At 43.6% G+C, this 24,580-nt stretch overlaps 1 protein-coding gene and 1 long non-coding RNA gene across 7 annotated transcripts in view; one reads left to right on the forward strand and one right to left on the reverse strand.

The window, feature by feature from the left end:
* Positions 1–3,188, forward strand: part of LOC118453278 — a 4,715-nt gene extending 1,527 nt beyond the window's left edge. Inside the window, exon 3 of the long non-coding RNA XR_004843200.1 lies at positions 3,105–3,188. This is a non-coding gene — a long non-coding RNA (uncharacterized LOC118453278). The remainder of the gene's footprint in view (positions 1–3,104) is intronic.
* A 32-nt stretch (positions 3,189–3,220) lies between these two features.
* Positions 3,221–24,580, reverse strand: part of MTSS1 (MTSS I-BAR domain containing 1) — a 126,319-nt gene continuing 104,959 nt past the window's right edge. The window contains exons 7-15 of one of the 6 annotated variants that reach the window (XM_035903420.1): positions 22,378–22,535; positions 20,980–21,087; positions 19,936–20,033; positions 17,698–17,908; positions 9,187–9,306; positions 7,973–8,167; positions 5,713–5,877; positions 5,197–5,359; positions 3,221–3,932 (exon numbers count right to left, since the gene is read on the reverse strand). In XM_035903420.1, coding sequence (XP_035759313.1) covers positions 3,235–3,932; positions 5,197–5,359; positions 5,713–5,877; positions 7,973–8,167; positions 9,187–9,306; positions 17,698–17,908; positions 19,936–20,033; positions 20,980–21,087; positions 22,378–22,535 — 1,916 coding nt within the window. In that variant the 3' untranslated portion in view covers positions 3,221–3,234. The remainder of the gene's footprint in view (positions 3,933–5,196; positions 5,360–5,712; positions 5,878–7,972; positions 8,168–9,186; positions 9,307–17,697; positions 17,909–19,935; positions 20,034–20,979; positions 21,088–22,377; positions 22,536–24,580) is intronic. The other 5 variants (XM_035903417.1, XM_035903416.1, XM_009647971.2 and 2 more) reach the window with 5 other exon arrangements.

Below are 24,580 nucleotides of genomic sequence, written 5' to 3' on the forward strand. Positions count from 1 at the left end.
CGCCCCGCCTGCCCCCCCCTGCCCCCAGCCTGCGTGGCCATCTCCCCTGGCCCAGCACAAGCCCCCCTGGGCTGGGGGCCGGTGGGTGCCAGGTGCTCCGTGCCACCCGGGGCAGAGCCAGTCCGAGCAGTCAGCGGGCGCGTGCCGAGGAGGGGTCTTGACATCCCTTCAGAGAAATGCAAGCTTACAAAAACCGTCCCCTCTTCCCACGCCTCGCCTTTCCCCAGGCCCTGTTCCTGTGCTTCGCTTGACTGGTCACTCTACTCAGAAATTATGCAAATGCCAAAATATTTTTTTTTTTAATTATGTGGGATTTTGTGCCCTCCCTCCCAGTCACCCAACCAACCACTTTTTTTTTTTTTATAGCTAGAAAAGAGCAAAAAGTCCCTCCTAACACCTGAGCGGGTCTGACTGGCATTCCCCAACATGGTGGATACCCTGTGTCACAGCATTAAAAACAACAACAAAAAAAAACCCGCCCAGCCCACAACAAAAAAGAAACGTTTTGCCTGCGCAGCTGCAATGAATCGGAGTCACTGTAGAAGCAGCGGGGATAAACTCCGAAAGGAGAGCGCCTGGCCAAGTGGTAGGCGAGAGGTGGCCGGGGGAGGCGGGGACGAACGGGTCAGCCTCTGGGAGACGGGACGTTATTATTTCCAGCCAAACCACCCTGAGTTTTGCTCTAACGCCTTCGTGACAAATGGAAACCTCTGGACAAAAACGAGTTTCGCAGCGGCAAGGACATAAATGAGGCCACTGGGTGGTGGCTAAAAGTGGGAGCAATGCCCCCCCCCCCCCCCCCCGTTCCCCAGGAACGTTCCGCTACGTGCAGTGGAACGCAGGCGGAACCGGCGTGACCTTCCCGATGGGGGATGCCACTGATGTCCAGAGCTCTCGAAGCAGAAAGTCTTTAAGAACTGAAATACAGAAGTTTTCCAGCAGTTCTTTATTTATAACGTAGGCTTAAGCGATCATTACAATGTAGAAGGGAGACACACTTACAGCAATTATTTATACCAGTTCAGAACAAAAAACTGCACAGGGAGAGGTCAACTCTCAGTACAAACTAGCAACTAAACCACAATAATTTACCATTAGAAACATTTTATTTTTTAGCTGTGACACTGCTTTTACAATATGCAAAAACACAAACAATAGAACTAGCCAAAGTGTTTTGTCACATTCTTTCTACATTGAATTTGGCAACATTTTATATTAAATTTTACTGATTATACTAACGTTTAAGAACTAAACAAGTGAAAAGCTGTACTCGGGTACAGTTACATCCATTTATTTCAAAGGTTTAAATAACACTTTTAACTATCGAGATTATCTCCTAGCAGTTTTTGTTTATGCAAAAACCATCTCAAAGCCTCATTTGCACAATGCATCAGCTACTGTGTCAAGATTGGTGGGCTACACCACAGGCACTACTGTTGATTATAGTCGGTAATAAGGAGCTTGTTTTTCAAAGAAAGGAAGGTTCAGTATCTTCTAAGAATCATGCCTTTTTTTTTTTTTTTTTTTTTTTCCTGCTTTTTGCTTTTAAGCCATAACAAAAAAAAAAAAACAACAAAAAAACCAACCAAAAAAAAAGAGGTTAGCAACCACAGCAGTGTAAAATGTTAATATAGAACACAGCGACGACACAGGTACTAGAAGTTTCACACCCAACGCGGTTATGTATTAAAGCATAAGGTTATGTAGGCAAGCCCGGAGCCCACAGAAATCTGCAGAGCGCGTGGTGGAAACCGGCCCCTTGCACGCGTGCCTTGGCGCATTTTCCAGCAGTCCCGGCTGCCCGGTGCCCGGGGTCCGTCCGCGCGGGGGCCTGCTGCGGGCGGCATCCTTCCCGGCTGGCTGAGCGGAACACGGGCCGTGCCCCGGGGCCTGCATATTTCTGTCAGCTTTAGGAGACGGGTATTGCAGCAATAACTTACTTTTAAGGAAAAAAATCCAACTCTTAATAGTTCTATCAATAGCGTTCCAAAAAACATGACTTAAAGTACAAAAAAAGAGAATATAGTGGTCGGACTCCCAGTATTATCAAAAAACCAGTATCTCTCCCCACCCCCCACCCTTCACCCCTTTCCTCTCGGTATTTAAGAAAAGCCAATCGACTGCCCTTTAAAAGAAGTTAAGAAAAACAAGCCCCTGTATTGGAAAGAAACATTCGCAGTTTATTAGATCACAAGCTGGTTACACCTGTCAAATTGTGAAGTGTTTTCTCAAAATATTTGGGCTTTCCCAGGTGCCCAGCCTGCTGGGCACAGTCAGAAAAAGGCATTTTTGATAATATCTAAGAACTCCCTGCTCGCGTTTTAAAAATGTTTTCACATTTGTAACTGCCTTAAGCCTGTCGTCCTTGTTTGTTGTCAGTGAAAGGATGAGCGGAACGAAAAGTGGAGGTGGAAGAACCAAGCCTACACAGTTAAGGCTGCATGCATGTGACTGAGAGTTGGTGCTGTGCAGTCAAAAAAAGAAACGTGGAAAAAACCCAGTCTTTAAAACACCCTACAGAAACAAAACACTGCAATCCAGTATGGCTTATTCTGATGCATTTACCATGAAGCTACTAGTAATTAATCCTACTAGGCTACTTTTGTGCAACAGCATCTGCTAGTTTGATGGCATCTCCCTCCCCCCACTACCCCCCAAATGCTCTACCAACTGCAGGTTTCTTCCTTGCATTATATATTGCTTTTATTGTCAATTTTTATTCCTGCTTTTCAAACTTTTTAATACTTAAATGAGGATCTGTTCCTTGCAGCTTGACTTAAACTTTAAAGTCAGTCCCATTGGTTTGTTTTGTTTTTTACCCTCGCTATTACAAGGCGCTCTACAAAAGCTTGCAAAAAAGCCAAATTTTCATTAAGTCCCTTAGCTGAAGTTAACTACTCGACATTTTTTTATTTCTCCTATGATTTAAAACTTTACAAAGAGAGTTATAAAAAAGGTAAATGGGATTTGGCACCTTCAGAAAAAATTAAAAGTGTAACTTAGATCAAAAAAAAATGCAGAAACAAAATCATTGATATTTACAAATTAAAACACCAGTGAAGATTATGTCTTACTACGCTCTTTCACCTTGTCTTCTCTTTCAGAGTACTTTCAGACTGTCTGTTACCGAGTATCTTAAAAAAATTCATTGATTACAGATTGGAATGGATAGAGACAAATTGGTTTCCTCACAGTTCCTTCTCGGCGGCTAGTACTCTGGCAGCTTTTCCACTCCTAGGAAATACGAGGCGCTGAGCGATCATTCGTGGTCGTCTTCTTCAGTTTGACGCCACGCCGAATGGCATTCAGCATATCTTCGCCTTGCGGGACATCCCCAGGACTCAGCTCCCCGGGATCGAGCTCCGGCTGGCCCGCGGGCGCGAGGGGGCTGACGCCATCCCGGTCGCTTTCTTCCCCCTCGCTCTCGGGCACCGCTTGCCTCTGCTCGTCGGCAGCGCTCAGTTTCTGGCTTGACGGCGGAGGGTTGACAGACGCTTGTCCGCTCCATGAGGACGAGGGCATGCTGGTGACGCCTTGCCCACCATCTCCTGCTGCCGGAGACTCGGGACTTTGCTCGGGACATTCTTCCGTCCCAGCGAGGGTGCCGGGCAGCCCCCCTGGGATATCGGGGACAGTCGGCGTTTTGACAGGAATCACTGGCGTCTTGATGGGGATCGGACCTCCCCCTATGGTACCGCGTCTGACTGAAGGCTTGGTGGAAGGGGTCCGTCTGATGGTGGCGACGCCGGGGGTGACTATGACCGGTCCGAGCGTGGTTGGCAGACCTGCGGTGGAAGCAGGACGCTTGGTTTGAAACATTCTGCGATAGGACTGGCTAATGTCGCTGTTTCTTGGGATGGTGGAAGATTTGTCAAACTCTTGTTGTTCTGCCTCCTGGTCACCACTCACAGAGAAATAATCATAATCTGAAACTGATGCCAAAGGACAGAGTTAGGAACAAGCTGGAGAAGACAGCTGAGTCACGTCAGTAAGTCTAAAGTGTGTGTAACTGAAAAAGCATAAATAACCAAAAAAGCCTGGCGGTCAATAGGAATTATGATAGGTTTCCCCTTTAGGAGGAAGGAAGCCTGAGATACCGTGACCAAGATTCTCAGACTGCAGGGCTGAAGGCACCCGCAGCAGACCGACCCTAAAGCTGCAGGGTGCCCACATCTCTTGTGAAAGAGAACTGTACACACTCAGTACCTTCTCTGAAAAGAACTAATTAAGTAACGAAGACTCAGTGTTTGCTGCCAACATTAAGATACCAAAACCAGCATCCTCCAAGCCATATGCTACCGCTTGTAGATACAAATACTTGAAACAGCCAGTGACTAAAAAGCGTACTTTAGGCAATGTGGGGCTCAGGGGACTGTGTACCACTGATTTCAGCAGCAAATTTACTTATTTTGCAAAGTAAATCCCAGCTGTCAGCTCAGAAAACAGCCTCAGCTTTAATAACTGGATGGGGTTCCTTCCTTTCCACGTAACTGCTGAGCCAAGCGAGGCCCTCCAGGAGCCCCACTGCCTCCTGCGACTGCACAGCACAACCGACCTCAGCTGAGCAAACGAGGGGCTTGCTGAACTGCGAACACCAAACTCAGCCCCTCTCGGGCTCTGAAACAGGGTACAGAACCCAACACCTGATTGCAGCTTCCCAGGTACGCCCAAGCGAAGGTCTCCACTGGATTCTTTTTTCCAGTTACAAAATTTCTGCTTAGGTAAGAAATAAAAGGTTACAAAGGGAAACCAAGAGCAGATTCAGTATACTGACGGAATGAGAAAGTAAAGCTCATGAGTGTCTATTTGCTATGACAATAGCTCAGAAAGGACACTCCTACCCCAGGAAGTGTACATGCAACAGCAGTGTAATTTCATTTAACCCATGAAATACAATTCCATCACCTTCTTTAAAATAGTAATATCCCTAAGCTAAAACTCATTCTCGTAATGCCCAAGAAAATACGAACGTTCAGTACACTATGCAGCAATCCAGGTTTCTATTTAGTGAATAAATCCAGGCTGCATTCCAAGTTGGAAAAAACTTCACAACAGCAATGTTCACCCCTTTCTCCCTAGCTGCCTACAAAGCCAGTGAGCGATAGCTGCCAGAATCCAGCTCCTTGGCACCACGGGGTGAGTGTATGATGGCCAGGCTGGGAATGCTCTGAAAGAGAGCATCTCTTGGGTGGGTACCTTGAGACGGGATCGTGTCCTCTGAACAGCACGGAGTTGTTGTCTGGGTGCTGTAGCCACTGGAGCACTGCAAGGAATCCCGGCTGCTCCTCTGGGTGTCCAGCTGTAGCCCTCTCGTCAGGGCAAGCGCCAGCTCCTCGCAGGCCTCCATCTCCTCACCCTGCTGGTTACACACAGAAAGGAGGCTCATTACATCCAGAAAGGTTAATCAATCCTCACCGATTTTTAGCTGTCTCTGCTTCCAAGCAGAGCTTGTCACCATCGCAACCCAACAGGACCGCGTCCAACCATTTACTAGGGCTTCCAAGAAACAGAGGCTTCTTAGGATGCCATAGCTCTACAAATGCCAATAGCCAATGGCACGTTCTCTCATGCTCACGTCTCTTTCACTGACCACACCTCTCCTGCTTGTCGGACAAACACATGCCAACATGAAGCATGGCAAAAAAGTACTGGCAGGAGCTAGCGCATCCACTTCCTTTGCATGAAATAGCGCATTCGAAATTAGAGCTTCACCCTTGTGGCAGCCGACACCGTCATGCTCCGAGGTCTCTGGGCCTCCTCCGGGGGCACGGGTGGTCCACTCTGAGCTCCTCCATTGAGATCTGGCTCGCGTTTTTCTTTGCGACGTTGCAATGTGTTCACCATTGGTTGATCGTATGGGCCTGGTTTGGCCCAATCCTAAGGAAATGCGCTTGTTAGTGATAGCTTTCATCAGTAATTGTGCTTTAATCACAAGTAAAATTATGCAAAAAGGCAATTTTAATGCAACAGATTATGTATCAGACTGTATCTGCCTTTCTGAATAAGGCCAGAAATAAATTAATTTTGAGGATATTAAAAATCTTCACTTATAAAACCTATATCTCCTTTATTAAAGGGAATCTAGAGTTCCTATTCTACCTAAATGTTCTTATGTGAAGATATTTAACAGTTTAATACTATAGTTTTCTCTAACTGAAATTCCATTATGTTAAAGCCTATGTTTTCAGAAATTCAAATGCAAAACTCACTGGCACACAGCAAAAAATACACATAAATGTCCAATCAGCGATGTAACTGTTCTAGATTTTAGCAAGTTCTAGTATTACGTGCTGTTACGCGTGTCTTCAGTTCTGAAAAATTAGGCTTGAACAGATTTTTGATACGCATTAGAGGAGCAAGTAAGTTACTCTGAGTAACCTCTCAGTTTACTTACTAGCTGAAATCTAGTTTGTAATAATGATCTGTACTGAAGAAAGACTAACTTCACTCTGAATTACTGGTGCCAAATTTGAAACAGAAATTCCTCAGGCCACGAGGGCTATATTCACTCGGGGCTCTATTAAGCAAAGTCCTGAGGGTGTCCAGAAACCACACGTTGCACATGAAGAGCGGGATTGATCCGTGACCTGTGCTGGGACACAGAACCACTGCTAAGCAGCAGCTCCCCAAATGTGAGCTGCTGCAGGGGTGAGCCCAATCCTAAGAGAGTTTTCCCTTGCCAACACAAGGGGTGCTTTAAAACATAAAACCAGAAGAAACAGCTTGTGCATGAGAATGGGCCACCCCCCACCGCTGGCAGCAGCTGGCCGCTGGGCAGCCCCCGCAGAGCCGCCTGATAAATCATTAATGACGGGCTAAGATCACACTCGAGATTTTTACTGACGTGTCTCAGTCCAAGGCACGAGGAGCGCGAGGCAGCTGTACTGACAGAAGCCCCTTGTGCAGACAGGTATTTTGGGTTTATTAACATATATGAAATTCTGCTTTGCCGTAACAGCTGTGTCTCTGCTGTAAGCGATTTGCTGTGAAATATCTTGGCAAAGTGCTTCTAGCATAGATGCAACTAATGACCCTGCAGCCCCAGGACCACTGTGGCCACCCTGTGCGTATGCCTCAACAGCCTCCAGCTGCTGGAGAGAGAGATCTGGGGGATCTGTAAGAAGGCATCTCAATTTACACGTAGAAGAAGGTCCCGTGGTGCATATGCAGTATCATATAACCATCCATGGGCACCTAAGACCTGATAGCCTTGTGAAGACTCAGGGCAACAGACAAGAGACCGGGGGCAGAATCTCCCAGGGAAATCACCTGGCAGGGATGAGAGCCCAGGCTCTGACAGAGCAGAGACGTTTCGATGCCAAGGAAGATCCCTGCAGATCCAGCTGGAGAAACTGAGAGAAGTTACTGCACTCGGACTTTTTTGGGTCTCACCCAAGAGAGCAAAACAAGCCGGGTGAGCACTTTCAGTCGTGGCAGTAAAGCTAGGACAGCTTCAGTCACCACGTAGGTTCACCCGGTGACGGGCGCCTTCTGAAACCACTCCAGCTAGATCTACCAGAGCATGCCTGCCTACGGCCAAGGTGGGGGCCGAGCACAGCCGCTGTGGGGAGAACATCGTGTCCTTCAATGTATGGTTTTGCTAAGCCAACTGGATGCCAAGCCTGCACTTCCCTGCTCCAGTGAGCACTTTGCCGGTGCTGAACAAGCTCTTTTCTCGCTGAATAGAGCCCGGAGTGCTTTCACCAACGTTCCGGAGTTAAACTATGCCTTCCTACCTAGGTGTTGTCAGCTTTAACACATTTTAGGCAGTGCCAGAATAGACAAGGTCATTCAGAAATGTCCACTACAGGATTTTAGCTCTCTGATTATCACCATGCGGTGCCTATTCAGAGTGATATTAAACAGAGCAAATCAACGAGTAATTACACGGATCGAAAGGTAGCAACAACTGCCGTGTGCAACACTGTTGGTATGAGGAGGTGAGGACTGCCACAACAAAAGGAACACAAACCTTCCAGCTAGGGATCTTAGATGATGGTAACATGCCTGGCCCAATGGTGTAATAATGAACGTAGTCTGGAAGGAGGGCTGAGGGAGCCCGAGTCCACGCGCGGGAGACAGGCGGGAAATGAGGGAAAGGACCTGCACCAACTGAAGCTACGGATGGGTCACTTGATAAACTACAGTGATAAAACCCATTAGACAACTGGAAACGAAACAAATAAACAAACAAAAACAGAGAAATTAATATAAACAGAATGAATATGAAAATATACTGCGACTGATGCTCTAGGGAGAAAACTTCTGTATCTTAAAACAAAAGAAAGAAAAATCTTAGCTTTGCTGCAAATAAACAACAGAAAATTGATACAATGCTTGGTTCAGGAGTGAGATTGCTTGAAAATTGTTATTTGGCATAACAAATTTCAGACATCAATCTAGCAGTCATTGTCTCCAGGCTGAGCAGCTTTGCCTTCTGTCCATGAAAGCGGCACACTGTGAAAAAGCCTTTGCAATTTAGGTAACTTGCAGACTGCGGACATAGAAACAAAACATTGCCAATACTGGAGGCATTTGCATTGGTGGTGTTTATTCTATGTAGCTGGACAGAGAGGAAAAGCATACAGCCTTCAAAAATGACGTGTTCTGGCCGTGTGATGATATGGAAGAAAAAATAAAAGAAAAAACCAACAGCAAGGATTTACCAGATGAGAATGGAGACCGCTACCGCTTCCTCCCCCGATTCAGGGTGTATCGCCCGTAATTTAGTCCACCCATGTGTGTTTTGGTTTCCTTTTTGTTTTGGTCAAAACCAAAGCCCAATTGCTCAGCGTAATGTGTGCTACCTTATGGGAGAGAGGGGAGAAGCCACAAACAGCACAACCTGGGCAAGATGCTCTTCGTTAGGCAACCAGCTGGGTTTGGGCAGCATTCCACAACCTCTTCCAGCAGAAAAGGTGGACAATGAGCTTTTCTTAGAAAATTACCCCTGCACAATGCCCAGTTTGTAGCTTCCCCCTAGCAGCTAGTTTAAAGGCAAGTGTCGCTGTGGTTTATCCAGATTCATTTCTAAGGGAGCGTGCGACAGTTCCTATTCTCATCTTCACAGAGAGGAATCCTGGCTGTGTCCCATGCACGGGTCTGGGTTTTTTTTTTTGTCCAAATGTTGCTGGGTTTGGATAACAAGCTAGTAGGTTTGTATGTCTTTGAGATGAAGTTTTTCACCTTATCTGTGGAGGCCCAAGCCCCCATGGTGGAGCCTGAGCTGACTGAGGTGGGGGAACTGCACTCGCTCACTGACTGGCAGGTTTCAGAGGCTTCTGAAGAGGCAGAGCTGGACGAATTCTGCAGCGTAAAACAGCACCGCAACGCAAGGAAAGGATACACAAGCCACCAAAAAAATAAAAAAACCACACAAAAAAAAAGGGACAAAAAGCACATACACAGAGACACACACAGGAGAGAGGGAAGGATGAGAGAAGCAAAGTGTTAGGGTTTTAAAAATCAATTAGAAACTGCTCAAAACCATTGCTAATGTTCAGGAAATCTATGAGAAACAAAACAAGCCATTTGCTTAATGCGAGAACTTGCCACGCTGCTTGAGAATGAGGGAATCGAGGCAGTGATCTCAACTCCTCATTGCAATTTCAGCATCTCAATTCTGTTAGCTGTCTCAGAACAAGAAGCTGAGGGAGCTGAGGGCACCTACGGTCCAAACATGCAATATACTGAGACGACTGATTTATACAGAAAAGCAGATCATCAGTACTTCAAAGACTAACTAAACAAAGTTTAGCTTTAAAACATGGAGCAGCAAACGTCACTTACATTCACAAGTTCTCGGATATTCTGATCTGCAAAAGTGCTTGTGAAAAGCTCATCTGAGTTCAAATATTATGGAACAGAGAAAGAAGTGATACTTACCAAAACTGGAGGTTTCCAAAGCGCATTGCCTGTATGCATGTGCCTCTGCGGGTAGTATGCATACGCCAAAACCACTCTGACTCAAACTTTTCTGCCCAGCAGCCAATATGAGGGTACATGTACTCTGCTGAGTGCGTAAATGGTGGCATGTGCTTGCCACCCGCTTTCCCTTAACAGCAGAGAGAGAAAATATCAGGGGCTCGGATGGAGAGCGAAGGAAAATGCAGGACATGGGGTGTCCATCCAACGCCTCGAACATTTTGCTCCTAGCTAGGAACTTCTCTTCCAATTTTCAGTGCACGCCTTTACGTACATTTACTGCTGTAAGACCTCTACAGCAGCATCTAATTCACCTACAGGCAGACCAAGGTGAATAACCACGTGGACCATTTTACCAACTACAATGCTCTTATATATCTCCCCCTTGAAAGGGGCACCCCCCTCAGCAGGGGTGTGCATGCAGGTCCAACCCAGTGCTTGGAAATGGTGGCAAGCACCAGCAAAGTTGTCAGGGCAGTACTGAGCTCTATTCGCTGTCAGGAAATTCAACACTAGCAAGACTAATTCATCCTTTGGTAGTCCAAGACCTGTGAAGCAAGTCTATCTAAGGATATCCCTGGCATTTTATTTTATGACAGCAGAGCAAATGTGCTCTTGTATCAAGTTTGTGTAGCAAAGCCTCAGATTTCAAGGAATGACATTTTGAAGAGGAAGAGAAATCTCATCTGAAATAAAATTTCATCAGCCAACCTTAGATGAGATCTTAGGGTGAGTTTCCAATAAAGACAGCTGGATAAGAGACACTCTAGAGGAGTAATTACTGCTAACACAGAGCAGTTGTCTCGCTGCTCGCTGGAAGCTATGTATAAGGAATGTACTGTTAATTGCCTAGGTAAAAGGAGATGTCGATCTCCTGAGATGGGACACCATCACCATAAGGATTTTGGTGAAGACTACCGGGGCTGTTGAGAAGCCAATACAGCATCTTGAGCTTATCAGCAAACTCTGGATTTAAGTGAAACTTTGAAAAGGCTGTTAAAAAATGTTTAAAAAGCATGCAATGTGGTGGATTATTTTATAGAAATAATGCACATCCCATCTTATGCTGACATGAGGTCAGATTTGCAGGTGACACGTCAAATGTGTTTTGGGTACAAGTAAGCTCAGCTAACACGACTCGTATTCAAAGTGCAGTAAGAGTTGAGGTGAACATAAGATCAGAAGAAACTACAACGAATGACATGTAGCTATTAAGGAGAGAACTGGAAAGTATGCAGTGGGGTACGTGATGATGCAGTGCCTTGATGTTTTGTGGAACTTGTCACATTCTTGATTTAATGCAACTCCTTTTACAAGAGAAAAACCTCTAAAAGTAAGAATACTGACAAACACGAGCTGCAGTTGACTCTGCCATCAGACATAACTACAGTATGCAAAACGGAGATGAGCCTATTTTTTCACTCCTTAGAGAAAAACACATTATAGAAAATTAGCTTTTAAAGCTCCAAGTTCTGCTTGACATTCCAGGTAGTTCAGCAAAATAAACTGTTTGAGAAGCCCCATAAGAACACTCAGACTAGTGTGTGGCACTTTGGCTGGTGGGGGGGGTTGGGGGTGGGGGGAAGAGAGAAAAATGTAATTTCAGAAAATGCTTTCTGAAACCTCATGCTTACGGCCTGAAAGACCCTCCTGGGTCTGCATACTCTGCATGTGGCAGGACAGACACTGAAGGGTCTGAGTTCCAAATCTGGTATCACATCACCTTATTTTCTGCAGATGCCCAAATGATGACAAGTGAGAATTTGGAGTTTACACCTGAATGACTACTCCCGTTTACAAGCCAGAAACTTCACAAGATTATGTCAAGTGATGGTAGAAATGGGTCATAAGTGAGGTTTATTAGCAACAAAGCTGCATGTAGCAACTAGATGGGAAAAGGAAAAAAAAGCGAATTCTGAAGATGCAAAGAATTGTTCAATTTACTTGGCACACAGGGAAAAAAGACTGGAAGTGGTGAACTTATTTTTGCAATAAAGTGACTCCAAGGTGAAAAAAAGATGAAAGAAAGGATTCTCCCATTAACTCAGTGTGGCCACTTTCAGCAGGCAAAGCTAGGCAAAGGATGAACAAAGATGCCATGGTGAAAACACCTTGGTAGTTGAAGGGAATGCAAGAGGTGGTGGTAGAGAAACTGAGTCTCCTCGTCTTGAGAATCTCGCGTGGCACCGGGAAGGGGACCCTCTGGTCTTGCTAAAAAAGAGAAGATGATGGGGAGGGAGGCAGAAGAATACTGAAATCCTGAAGGAAAAGTGTAAAGAAAACACAAGCGACAGCAGGTCAAAGGCTGCCCGGATCAGACTGCAGACACAGGGTTGGACTCGGGTGTGGGAAGCACAGACCACCCTTCACTTCTTTGCAGAAAGTATACGAGGGGCTGAAAACAGAAACTGCATGCTTACTGCTTGGGCAAAAAGTCTCCAAACTTTGGAGTGCTTGTTCTAGATGCACACCCGCCCGCACAGCACTCCTGGGAGCACACGCACAGGCAAACACCAGGCAGAGCAATTTCTACTCCACACCCTGTGGAGTGAGAAATTTAACTACGGAATTTTTTCAACTTATTTTAGTCCATTCCTTTTTAAAATGAGTGTTTAGTTTGAATCATTTTTAAAATGAGTTCTTTCATTTTAACTATTTTAACCCCAGGAGATTATTCTTTTTTTCCACAGCTGTGATAATGGTGGTTCTGCTCCGCTCTCAAACCATCTCTTCTGAGAAAAAGCTTGAAGTTAACAGTATCAGCAGAAAGCTAAAACTGTGCTCTGCACAGTAACAACCAGTTCCTCAAATGTACATTATACGTATGCGGCTCGGTATCTGGTCTCTCAGACACTGTGCCACGGCTTGTTCTTGGATAGTGTCCCACTGCTTGGTGTGGTATGGATGAATTCCAGCATAGATATAAAAAAAAAAAAAGCTATATTTTGGGCTACTGGACCGTATGATTATATTTTCCATCTGCTGTCCTACTAACCTATAAGAGGACCGCAGTTATCTTGGGTTACTTGCATCCCTTGTTTCCTATGTTTTCCATTCAAATATACTATTGCTTTCTTAACCCCTTCCCTTCCTCAGCTACCAGACCAGGTTTTGCCAGGAGGCCAAATCCTAATGAAGACCTTGGTCCAAGGTCCCTCTGCAGTCAGTGGAAGACTCCTCAGTTACCTTTCAAAAAGGTTTGGATAGCAACCCCAGGTCATCTCCTCAATTTGTCTCACTTCCAGGAACATGTCTCTACTGAGGCCCTTTTTCTAGTCAGGGACAAACCCTAGAGAAACCTAATTTGAAAAGGAATTTAGGAGAAAACCACATGTTGATAACTAACAGATACATTTCAGTTGTTTGTTGGGGTTTTTTTAAAAGTCTGCTTTAGGAGCACTTCTTAATTTACATGGAAGACTGAAGAGTTTTAACTGTATTTCCCCTGTTCTAACTTCAAGCTATTTCAAGCAATGGAGTCTCCTCAAAAGCAGAATCTTTCCAGCTTGCTTATTTGTACACGTGGAAGCAAGTTCACATCTAGTTTCCCTCTACTTCAATATTTAGGGAAAGCAATTTCCAGAATAATCTAACAATAAAGACTTAGTCCTCTGCTGTTTGATGCACATAAAGTTTTTTTCCTTCATCTGCTTCTCTCGCTTTCTCTCCTTGCTTTCATCCCCACCAAGTCACAAGCAACCCCTAAAACCCAACTATATCATCACTTCCCATGTGCATGTTCAGTCCTGTCCAGTGGATCCTTCTATTATCATCCCCCTAAATCACACATAACTGTATTACTACCACACTACTTTGTCACGGGCCTTTGTCCTACTGCATAGGGCAATGTGTAGGTTTAACAGCATCAGCCGTGTTGGATGTCCATCCAGGAGCTGCTCTGTGCTCCCAGCAGCAGGTCTGCCAGAAGGGCTCTACATGGTGCCAGGACATGCCTTGGGCAACGCTGGCCGGGGCTGACCTCAAATCTGGCATTTAGAGAAACTGTTCCACTCCAGAAAAAGACCTGCGATGCTTTTCAGCTGTTCAGCTACACTCAAATGCACTTGCTTAATTAAAGCTTTTTTCAGTGACCTTTCCACAAGTTGTGCTGGTTTTGGCTGGAGTAGAGTTAATTTTCTTCATAGTAGCCAGTATGGGGCTGTGGTTTGGATTTGTGCTGGAAACAGTGGTGATAACCCAGGGATGTTTCCCTTACTGCTGAGCAGCACTTACACAGAGTCAAAGGCCTCTTCTGCTGCTCATCCCACCCCACCAGTGAGGAGGCTGTGGAGGCACAAGAAGCTGGGAAGGGACATGGCTGGGACAGCTGACCCCAGCGGACCCCAGGGATATCCCACACCATAGGACATCATGCTCAGCACATAGAGCTGGGGGAAGAAGAAGAAGGAAGGGACGTTTGAAGTGATGGTGTTTGCAACCCATCCCAAGTCACCATTAATGTGTGATGGAGCCCTGAAGTGATGGTGTTTGCAACCCATCCCAAGTAACCATTAATGTGTGATGGAGCCCTGCTTTCCTGGAAGATGGCTGAACACCCGCCTGCCCATGGGAACCAGTGAACTAATTCCTTGTTTTGCTTTCCTTGCATGCGCGGCTTTTGCTTTCCCTATTAAACTGTTTTTACCTCAACCCACGAGTTTTCTCACTTTTACCCTTCTGATTCTCTCCCCCATCCCACGGTGGGGAGTGAGTGAGCGGCTGCGTGGGGCTTAGTCGCTGGCTGGGGTTAAACCACGACACATGTACAGTTATCTGACACAGGCTAACACTTTTACTCCCAGTGATGTTAACAGCAACACTGCAGAAAAGAGATTGTACTAAACCGGTGCAAGGACAGAGCCTGGTTTTATAATTGCTCTTTTTCCTATCTTCTATGCAGAGTGTGATAACTGTAAAGACTTACTACTCAGCAACTCTAGGCTGAAAAGCAGTCTTCATTTTGCCACTCATCTCTCCTCTGGTATAGTCTGTATCTTGTTTAAATCTCTACTTAAGTCTTGTCTGAGATTCCCTCTTCCCCCCATCTGTGTTTCTGAAGAAATTCAGTTTCATTTTCAGTGACACTTGCTTGTCTAAAAGGTAGGTGAGAGCATAAAAGCTTCACAAAGCTCATGTAGTCTCATTCCCCTAATATGGGAATTTTATGTGGCCCCCTTCTACTTTTTATTTTTTTTGTTAAATCCATTAGATTGGAACCAAAGGAAAATGGGCTTTGTTGCCTTCAGAACTGCTGCTGCCAGTAGATGCCACAGCACGTAGCTAGCAAACATCAGCAAAGTGTCCACCTGCGCAAGATATATAGCTTTTAATTTCCTTTGTTGATTCCAGAGCTTGCTTTTTTGCTTTCTCAGTGTCACGATTAGAAACAATGACATCAGTGTTTCAGAACCAGGCAGCAGCGGATACCACTGCTCCTCCCCACCCACCACTGAGCCTCAAAAGCAGAATACCACAAGGAGGATCTGTCAGTTGGTTAGAGACACACAACATGAAATAACGCTGTAAATTGAACAGCTTCTCGGTAAGCTCACGATCACAATTATCTGTCAGCACAACACACACATTTTACTTAGTGCTGAACATACAAAGCGACACACTTAAGCAAAGGTGAAGCGGCCAGGCAATGATCTGTTACCTTCTCCTCTGCGTAAAGGTATACAGAACTAGAGACATACAGAGCACATACCTATTTGTTATACCAACACACTACACTTGTCAAGTCAACGCCACACTGCTGCAGCCTTCTACAGCTCATGAATAGCTCAAGTGATGCTTGGATCAGTTTGCAACTTTATGGACAGTTTCTAAAATGAAGTGAAAGCATATGAACTTAGCTGGTGCGTAAATCAGCATGACTCCCAGCAACTTTCAGGATGTTCTGCCAGCTGATACCAGCCTAAGTTCCTTCCCCTGCTTAACAGGGGAAGTTGAAAAGAGAGGTGTTGGGTTTTTTCCATGCTGAGGGCAATTGCAAAGTTACATCCTCATCTGCAAACAGCATCATCATGTAGGTTACCGCCCTTTTATGCAGGTGCAGTGGATACAATGAAAACCAAAGATGATGCTAGCATGTATAACTGATGGACATATCTTAAAAGTCAACTTCCTTACCTTGTTACTATTCCAGTTTACTTTATTATTGCTCATTTACTTTTTTGCATTTCACTTAGGTTAGCCATAGCCAATCTAAACAAAACATTCGTTTTATTAGTGTGCACAAAGTTCTTCAGGATGTCATCTATAAAAAAATGCTGATGTGTCCAGACTTGGGACAGTGCAGAAGATGTATTCATTTGAAAACAAAGCATTTCTATTAAAATGAAAGAGGTAAATATGTTAAAAAAAACCTGTTGAGCTTCCCTTGAGAACATGTTCCAAGCCTAAATGAACAAGTGCTGTTTCGGATGATACCCTAAAAATTTCAGTAAGGGTGCTACTTACTCAACGTTCTGCAAAAAGTAAGGGTCTGTGTGCTGTCAAAGGTGGTCTAGGAGGAGCTTAAGTGTGCAGGTGACACTTGGTAACCGCTAACACTGAAATTGTTGGCTGCTTGGTGACTGTGAGGATTAATGTTATCACTGCCTACGAAACCATCTACTCCCCAACACGTGAAAAGGAGTGCAATGGCATTTACTAAACTAAAGGACAATCTTCCCCAGTGACCTCAGAGTGTATTAAAAATGAGTGATACTCAACAACAGGATATTAGGTCCTCTTCAGTTTGCAACTAAGATTTATGATGGGATTTAGAATGTGAGACAGCAGTTCAGCCTTGTTTAAAAAATATTGCAGTGCCAGGTGATTTGTTAAAAAAAAACCCAAAACAGAAAAGAGAATTCAGGTGCTGGAAGATACATGCCATGGAGGCACGCAAACCTCTGCCTGCAGGTGGCCAGCTAGTTTTCATAGGAATGATGCCATAAACAGATAGAGCAGCAACTTCCTTCTGCAGACCAAAAAATGCTCTGGAAAAATTTTGCTTATATTTATAGTGAAATCCTCTTAGTCTGACTAGGTTCAGGACATTATCGTATATGACTACACAAACACTCATTTCTTATGAATTCCATAAAGAATTAAAAATACCTTTCATTTTCATGCAGAAACCTTACTTCTGCAAAGTGCTCAATTGAGAGTCAAAAAGAGCAAGCCTATCCACAGAAAGGGATGTCATAAAAACTGAAAAAAAAATATCTCATATGACACTGCTAATAGTACTTTGAGTATCCCAGGCCCTTTGCAGGGGAGGAATAAAAGTCGTCTCTCTGATGCTGAAGCCACCAATATCAGTACTAAGGTTGTCAGAAGGCTGTTCTGGCACTGGTATTTGTCCATTAAACAGCAAACAGCCACCAGATATTAACAACTTGCAATCTGTGCAGGATTTTAACTGGTCACCTCAGTGGGTAAAGTCAGTATTATTCCCTCCTGTAAGGTGGGACTTCTTGCTCTTTCTTGTCTGTATGTATCTGAAAGTTAGGCATCTAGGCTCCCTCCAGGGCCTGAATGAAAACCAAATCTCCCAAGAGCAACTCATCCCTTTCTTCAGCACTAACTGCAAAAGCAGGATAAATCACTCCAGCTAGAGGCCCAACTTTTAGATGGATGAAGTGCAGTGAGACAAACCTGACCCTCAGTGTTTAACCTGACTCCATGGTACCCCAAAACCACACCAGATCCTTTTTGTGAAAAGTGAGCCAAGTTACAGAGTCCAGCTCACGCTCAGGTTTTTATTCTCATGCTTGCACGTACCTGGTTAGGTGCTTCTGGTGGCATGGGGGATGGCGATTTGGACTGGAAAGCATCCTGGGACATGAATCCAGAATCATGGGAGGACACACTGGACAGCCTCATGGGTGCCTGCTGAGGCAGATTGGAGCTGCGATAGCGATAGTGTGAACTAGGTGAGTGCGAGTGCGAGCCACTGGACCGGGAATCACTACTGTTAACGCTGTTCAGACTGCTGTGAGAGACAAAAGGAACAAAGAAAGGAAAGGGGAGAGGAAAAGACACAAGGGCGGGGTGGGGAGAGACCCATATACAGTACAATTAACATTCCACATGTCTCTAGCAACAGGCAGCAAAAACCAGAAAAGAAAAAATGTTGACAAATTAAATTTAAATATATATATATGCACATATATATCAGTAAAGAACTGTAAGCAGCTGCAGTATCCCTTGCGACCAGAGAGAAAATGGCATTTTACCTTGAATTTCACTCAAATGATCGAATGCTGTAACCACTCAGAGTTCAAAGTGAGGTTAGGGACGAAGGGATCGCTACATGCCCTCTCTAGCATTCACACAGCACTTGAACAAAAAATGTCTGCTAATGGCTCTCTCCTATTCCTGACTTACACCTTGTTGCTCTTGTACCACAGCCTGAATTTTCAAAGGGATCTGTAGCAGGGGGTTCAAAGGCATCACAGTTCGTCTAAAAGTTTGCCTCTAGGCATGCCATTGCAGTCAGTCAGGAGGCCAGCGTGTGAGACTTTTGAAAGCATCACCAAAACCCCATGCTTCAGAGTACTGGGGACAAGTTTTGCTCACATGAAGGCTTTCTTCCAGAAAAAAAAACAAACGTGTGATTGCATACTGAGGGAAGTCAAGTCTCTGGGCACGTAGCTTTAGTTAGTAAGAAAGACAATCAAAGAATTAAAATCCCAGATTAATAACCATGAAAAAAACATATTTGATTTTTCAAAGAGACTGATTTTTAATCTCCAGCATCCATGAATAACAGCAGCGACATGCCAGCCGCAACATGGAAGCCTTTGAAGTTTCCTGCTGGGGTGGCTGAGCAGGACTAGCAGGACACATCACTCTGAAGGCAGCTTTCTACCTTCGTTGGCAGGAGCCCACTGACTAGCTGAAGGGAAGGCTCTAAAGGATATATGGGTGAGGACTGCACCTCTTGCTCACAAATTCCATGTAACACACGAGATGTACGAGTCAGTTTGGGGCTGGGGAAGAGGAGCTCTGCCTTATTTTACCCATACACAACAGTCTGTTGCCACACAGGTTTTACCACACAAGAAGATGAAGTTGATTAGGAACAGATGATGGATTATTATTTTTTTTGCCATTTTCTTTTACAGCTTCAGGATATTGCATCTTTAAGCCTGTGCTCATTGCTCTAAATATGCGTGTTTTCACATATATATATAAAAGCACTGAAGTTTTTTTTATATATATCTGCATGCAGAGACAAGTAGGTACATAGAAGAAGTCATGTTCACTTGCTCTGACATGCTATAGGTAACTTTGCTCGTACACAGGGAACCTGTAGTACATTATTCATAAAGCAAACTAAAAGGTAATAATTTGAGAGCAGCTGGAAAGGTGTTGAGCAGAATACACAACAGGGTATCTTCCTTTTCAGTAAAAGGAAAGAGTAAATGTAGACACCAGGGTATGGAGGCAACATGCTACTAAACTGTTTTATGAGAGAAAACAGTTTTTACAGAGAAAGCATAGACAGAACCCAGTGTTTCAACATATTTCAGGACAGCATTAGACAGCATTAAACAGTCAAAAAAACTTGTATCAAAAAAGCATTTCCATCTATCAGACTGATAGGGCAATTGCCAAGGATGTTTTTCCTTTTCAAACAGTTTAACTTACTGATTAGTAACAGCTACTTAGAATAATCTAAAAAGTCATCACATGAAAAACAGAAAAGGAAATTATGAATGAACAATCTCAGAGCTTAGATCAGTACAGTCTGCTCTTTGATCTGAAATGGATTCAAGAGAACTGAATCAAAAGCATCTCAAGTTGTCTTGAGTTTAAAAGTTGTTCAGTCATGCCCATCCTTTTTAATATTCCCAGTCACACACTTAAACGGAGAAAGACCATGAGGGATTGATTTCATTGAGAGTTGTTTAAGATTTAAGTATGCATACAAATGGATACCACAGTCTGAACTTGCCTCCCTTTGCCCCCTTTAATTTTAAACAGGTTAAAATTAAATATTACCAGGCTACTTACCTGCAAACACTAGATTTTCTGGACATGGTAGTACTGGGAGAGGATGGAGGAGTCTGATAAGACCAGCTGTAATCAGAACCTTTCAAATCTAAAATTACCTGATGAAAGATAATCAACAGCATCAAGGAAGTGGAAAAATTTTTCCCCCTATTAACAGAAAGCATCTGCTTGTCATACAACATTTGTCACCACTACAAACATTCAGGGCCAATTGACCCAGCCTCAGTTCTCTTCCAGAATTACACTGTGTACATAACACAGGAAAGTCAGCTTCATGCTTGGCTTTCCAGAACTACCATACTTCAACACTAGGGCTGCTTTCGCAGAAGGGAAGTTCAGATTTGAATGGAAAAATCTTTAAAAAGTAAACTGGATATTTATTTTATGCATGCTGTAAGCTGTTTTGGTTTGGGTTTTTTCCTTAAAAAAAAACCTATTACAGCCTTAGAGTTTAAAAACTGTGGCGTTTTAAAAAATTAATCAAAGATCCAATATTCAACCACAGCAGAGCTTCCCTCCTTTATGCTTCTAGGTCAATGATAAGGTGATTAAGGTATGACAGAAAAACTCAGTTCACACAGCAGGATTGGAGAAAAAGGTCCTAGCTGGAGTCATTGAATGATAAACATTTTCCTATGCATTTTAAGGACAGCATGGAAAAATGCTCAAATGTTAGACTGCATCAAGCTATCTAATCCCAGAAATCTTGTGACCACTTAAAGACAGGGATGCTCAAATCTAGGGCGAGGAGATGACACTCATTCCTCATGTACTTGCAGCTGAAATTGGGCATCTTCATATACTTCAGAAGTATTACTGCTACCACTTCACACTGGTCTCACCAAATACTTCAGGAGCATTCAGCTGGTACTTCAAAATGTTTTTTTTAAAATTGCTTATGTTAAAAATGACCTTGTCGCAGTGAAGCGTCTACAAAACATAACATTAAGCCACTAAATGGCAGTAGTCAACATTCCTCATAACACAAAAGGAAAACTGGTACAAGCTACAAATAAAAATGTTTTCCAGGTAACAAGAGCTAACCTGTTCACTTGAAGATGGCAGCTTGTGTGGATCCATGGTGAGACTTTTCAGGTCATCTGATATGGTTTGTAAATGGGTTATTTCTCCTAGCATTGATATTTCTTCTTCCTGAAAAGAGAAAAGAGCAAGGCTAATCACAGCCTGGGCTTTAAAAATCAGACCCATAACACAATACATGACCTTTTTCTTTTTGCTGATGACTGTGGGAATGCCCAGCGGAGCTGCTTTTCCTTTGCCCATTCAGCAATCACTGCTTATGAAAGAAGGTTGGAAATACTAATTTAGACTTTTATACCTACTTTAAGATTGCTGTAAGTTCTGAGGCCCAGAAATCCTTTCTCATCAATGAGGTTAAGTCTCAGCCTTCTTTTTGTGACATCTTCAGAAAAAGAGTGTCATTTTTGCTGCATTCAGAAAAGATTTAACTTTTCTATGTGTACTCACTAATGTGCCCTGAGGATTTTAACCTTGAACCTAAACAGGTGTTAAACTTGTACTTTTTGCTAGTTTTAGGAAACTTTGAGATAAAGGCACTATACAGGTACAGAGCATTAACACAGCTGTGATTCATTCTGGCTCAAGCTACATCAACAGCTAACTCAGATGATTCCTGCACCGTAAATTACCATGGTAATCCCACAGCTACCATGATAGTTTCATCCAGGTCCTCAGAGTCTGCAATTCACCTCCTCCTGCTGAGCCATCACCTCCCTACCTCTCTAACCATGGTTTTCTGTTGAGACTGATGCTCTTTGTAAACAAGCACTGGGAACATTTTCCCAGTATGCTGGAGACCCTTCAGAAATGCATCATGCTTGCACAAAGCCACAAACGATTCATCGCTGGGCTTCAGACAACCTGAGATTATAAAAATATACTTAAACCTTTTCAATGAACTGAAAAAGCTGTCATGTAGGAGGAAAAGAGCTGCCAGAAAACTGCACGGAAGCAGCCTGCAATCTGTCAGATAATGTCATTATATACACAGGGGAGGTCTTGAAACATTTATCAGTCCTAGCGCTGGAGTAGGAGTAAGGAAGATTTATATTAAAATGTGATGTTAAGAAAAAAAGCAGTGGTAAAAACTGCATTAGCAATGTCTCAGGTCGTCATGCATAGGGAACTCAAGCCCACTTAAGTCTTTGTGCCCATTGTTTTCCCATTAGTCATCTTGAAAACATTCAGTGTCTTGCAGTCACTGAATTACTTCAAATGCCTACAAGAAAGAGCCCAGCTCTCATCACTTCTTAGGCAGAGGTGCAGGTTGAATTTTGGCTAGTTTCTATGGGTCTAGAGATTCATTCCTAAGACATAACAAGCTACTCTCAAACTTTTTAGAGGCTTTTGGCCACTTACTCAATTTGTGAATTGTACCAACTTAAAACAGAGAGCTCTTACTATCACAGGTCTCAGCATCGAGATGAAAGTACAGAATCGACCGCGCTCCTCGATCAGAGCTTTTCTGACAGCTTGCTTCTCGGTTTCTTCAAGCAGCAGGTACTTATCATTGACATCTTGTAAAGCACTATCCAACTGGGGCTGAATGTCACCCCGTCCTGTATGCAGGAAACAATCAAGAGTACATTTTGTCAAAACTGTGGATCTCCATAGAGGACCTTATTTTCAGCCAGTGCTGCTGCCAGATTGTGCTTTTGCAATTCAAGTCTCAACCCGCATTTTCCCTTGATTAAATTAGTAAGATTTTTTTTCCCAATTAAATCAAGCATTTCATAGCAATTTTTTCCTTTTGCAGAGAACAGAAATCTGTCTCAATTTGAAAGGTTTAAACAAGCCAAAGACAGCATTTTACACAAGGACCTTCTCAAAGTGTCAGCTGTATAAATCCTTCCCATCATCCTTCCTAAAAATCAACATCTTACTAATTGGGAGGATATTAATCACTAAACCCAGGTACATTCCTCTTCCTTCCTACTTCTGTGCTTGGCAACATCCTAATGACAACTTTGTAGAGTCATTAAAGGATTGAATGAATCTCCTATATGAAATGATATTAGGAACATGTTACTGATTGTTGGACCACTAGATTCAAATACTCCATGCAAGCAACTGCTAAAACAGTTTTCTTCATTCCGAAGTCCAAAAGAAAAAAAACAAAAAAACCCAACTATCAGCATTTCAAATACATATTAATATCCAGTATTTGTCTATGGAAATAAAAAAGATCCAATGTTTTGCAATCAAAAAGCTTCACTGCGTTAATTACAGTCAACTCATAATACCAAAACTTTATGTGACAGTTAAGTATCTTATTCTGCACCAACTGCTTACTCTGCATCATGCCAAAAATTTATTCCTCTAGGAATGAAGAGCTGCTGCTTAGCCATAGTGTTACTGAGTCAGCAGTGTTGCAGTTGCACGTTTTCATGCAGCTTACACTCCTAAATATTGTAAAGAACCTCAGTTGTGTAAATTTGTCTCAAATCTCCCAGAAACACCATCACATGCAAATTAAGTATCCAGGTACATATTCATGCTGCTGTTGCTAAATATCAGGAAGGTAACATTGAAAAATGGTTGGTGAGTTACAAGCAGCTAGCCAAAGTTATTTTTTATGGACAATAACCCTTCTGCATGGAAGATTTAAAGCTACAAGCAAGAGGAAGAAAGAAGTCTCTTGATGTGTGTAGTACACAATGCAGATGAATTAAGGTCAGAGTTACAAAGGAAAACCTTTGCCTTATTATCATATGTATTTCTTCAATACTCCAGAGCGGGGTGAAGTCACCAGCTCCCCTGCACTAAAACACAGCCAGAGCCGTAGGAAAGAGAGCAGTGATGGAAGCAAAGAGATAATCATGCTGGCTTAGCGGCATTACGGACTGGATATATCCAAATCTCCTCTGTACAGTTAGACACAGTCCAGATAAAACAGCACAGATGCCCACAAGCAGAGCTCTGTGATGGAGCCTCGAGGTGCAGTGCAACACCGGCACGGCCACTGCCAACCAAGGTCACCTGGGTACCAAACGACCAGCAGGAACACCCAGTGTCTGATCCTCTGGATCAGGCTGACCAGTGCAATGTGGTCATAAAACTGGTTTGGAAGTAAGTAACTTCAAAAATAGCTGACTTTGAAGTTGCAGTCATCTGCTTCCTCTCAAAATTAGCATCTGTCAGAAGCAAGTTATGGAAGAATTTTGGATAACTCCCTGAAGGTCCTGTGCCTTCTCGTCATCCTTAGGAGACAAATGGGGCCCTTCTGCTTGAAGACCATCCTGTACATTTCAGGCCCTTCCTCACACTCTCCTTTGCTATCAGATGCAGCGATTAAACATTTTAATACACTTCTCTGGAGTTGTTCTTTCAAATTCCTAAAACTGAGACTTGCATTATTGCTCAGACCCCTTATTTTGAGAGCTGCCTGGAAATGACAACGGGTAAAACAATCCCGCATTGTTTAAACCTAGATACTGCCTCGCTAGCGTGGATGTACCAAATGCAAAATATATTAGTTGAGAACTAAATCACAAACCCATTAGTTCAGCTCTGGAGAACTGCTGTAAACGTTCAGCTGTTCCACCATATGATCATGCACTTAACACAGTAAATCCTTGTTAAATGCATGCGCCTACACAGTGAG

The sequence above is a fragment of the Egretta garzetta genome, unplaced genomic scaffold, assembly GCF_000687185.1.
Source record: "Egretta garzetta isolate BGI_Z169 unplaced genomic scaffold, ASM68718v1 scaffold50, whole genome shotgun sequence".
Taxonomy (NCBI): domain Eukaryota; kingdom Metazoa; phylum Chordata; class Aves; order Pelecaniformes; family Ardeidae; genus Egretta; species Egretta garzetta.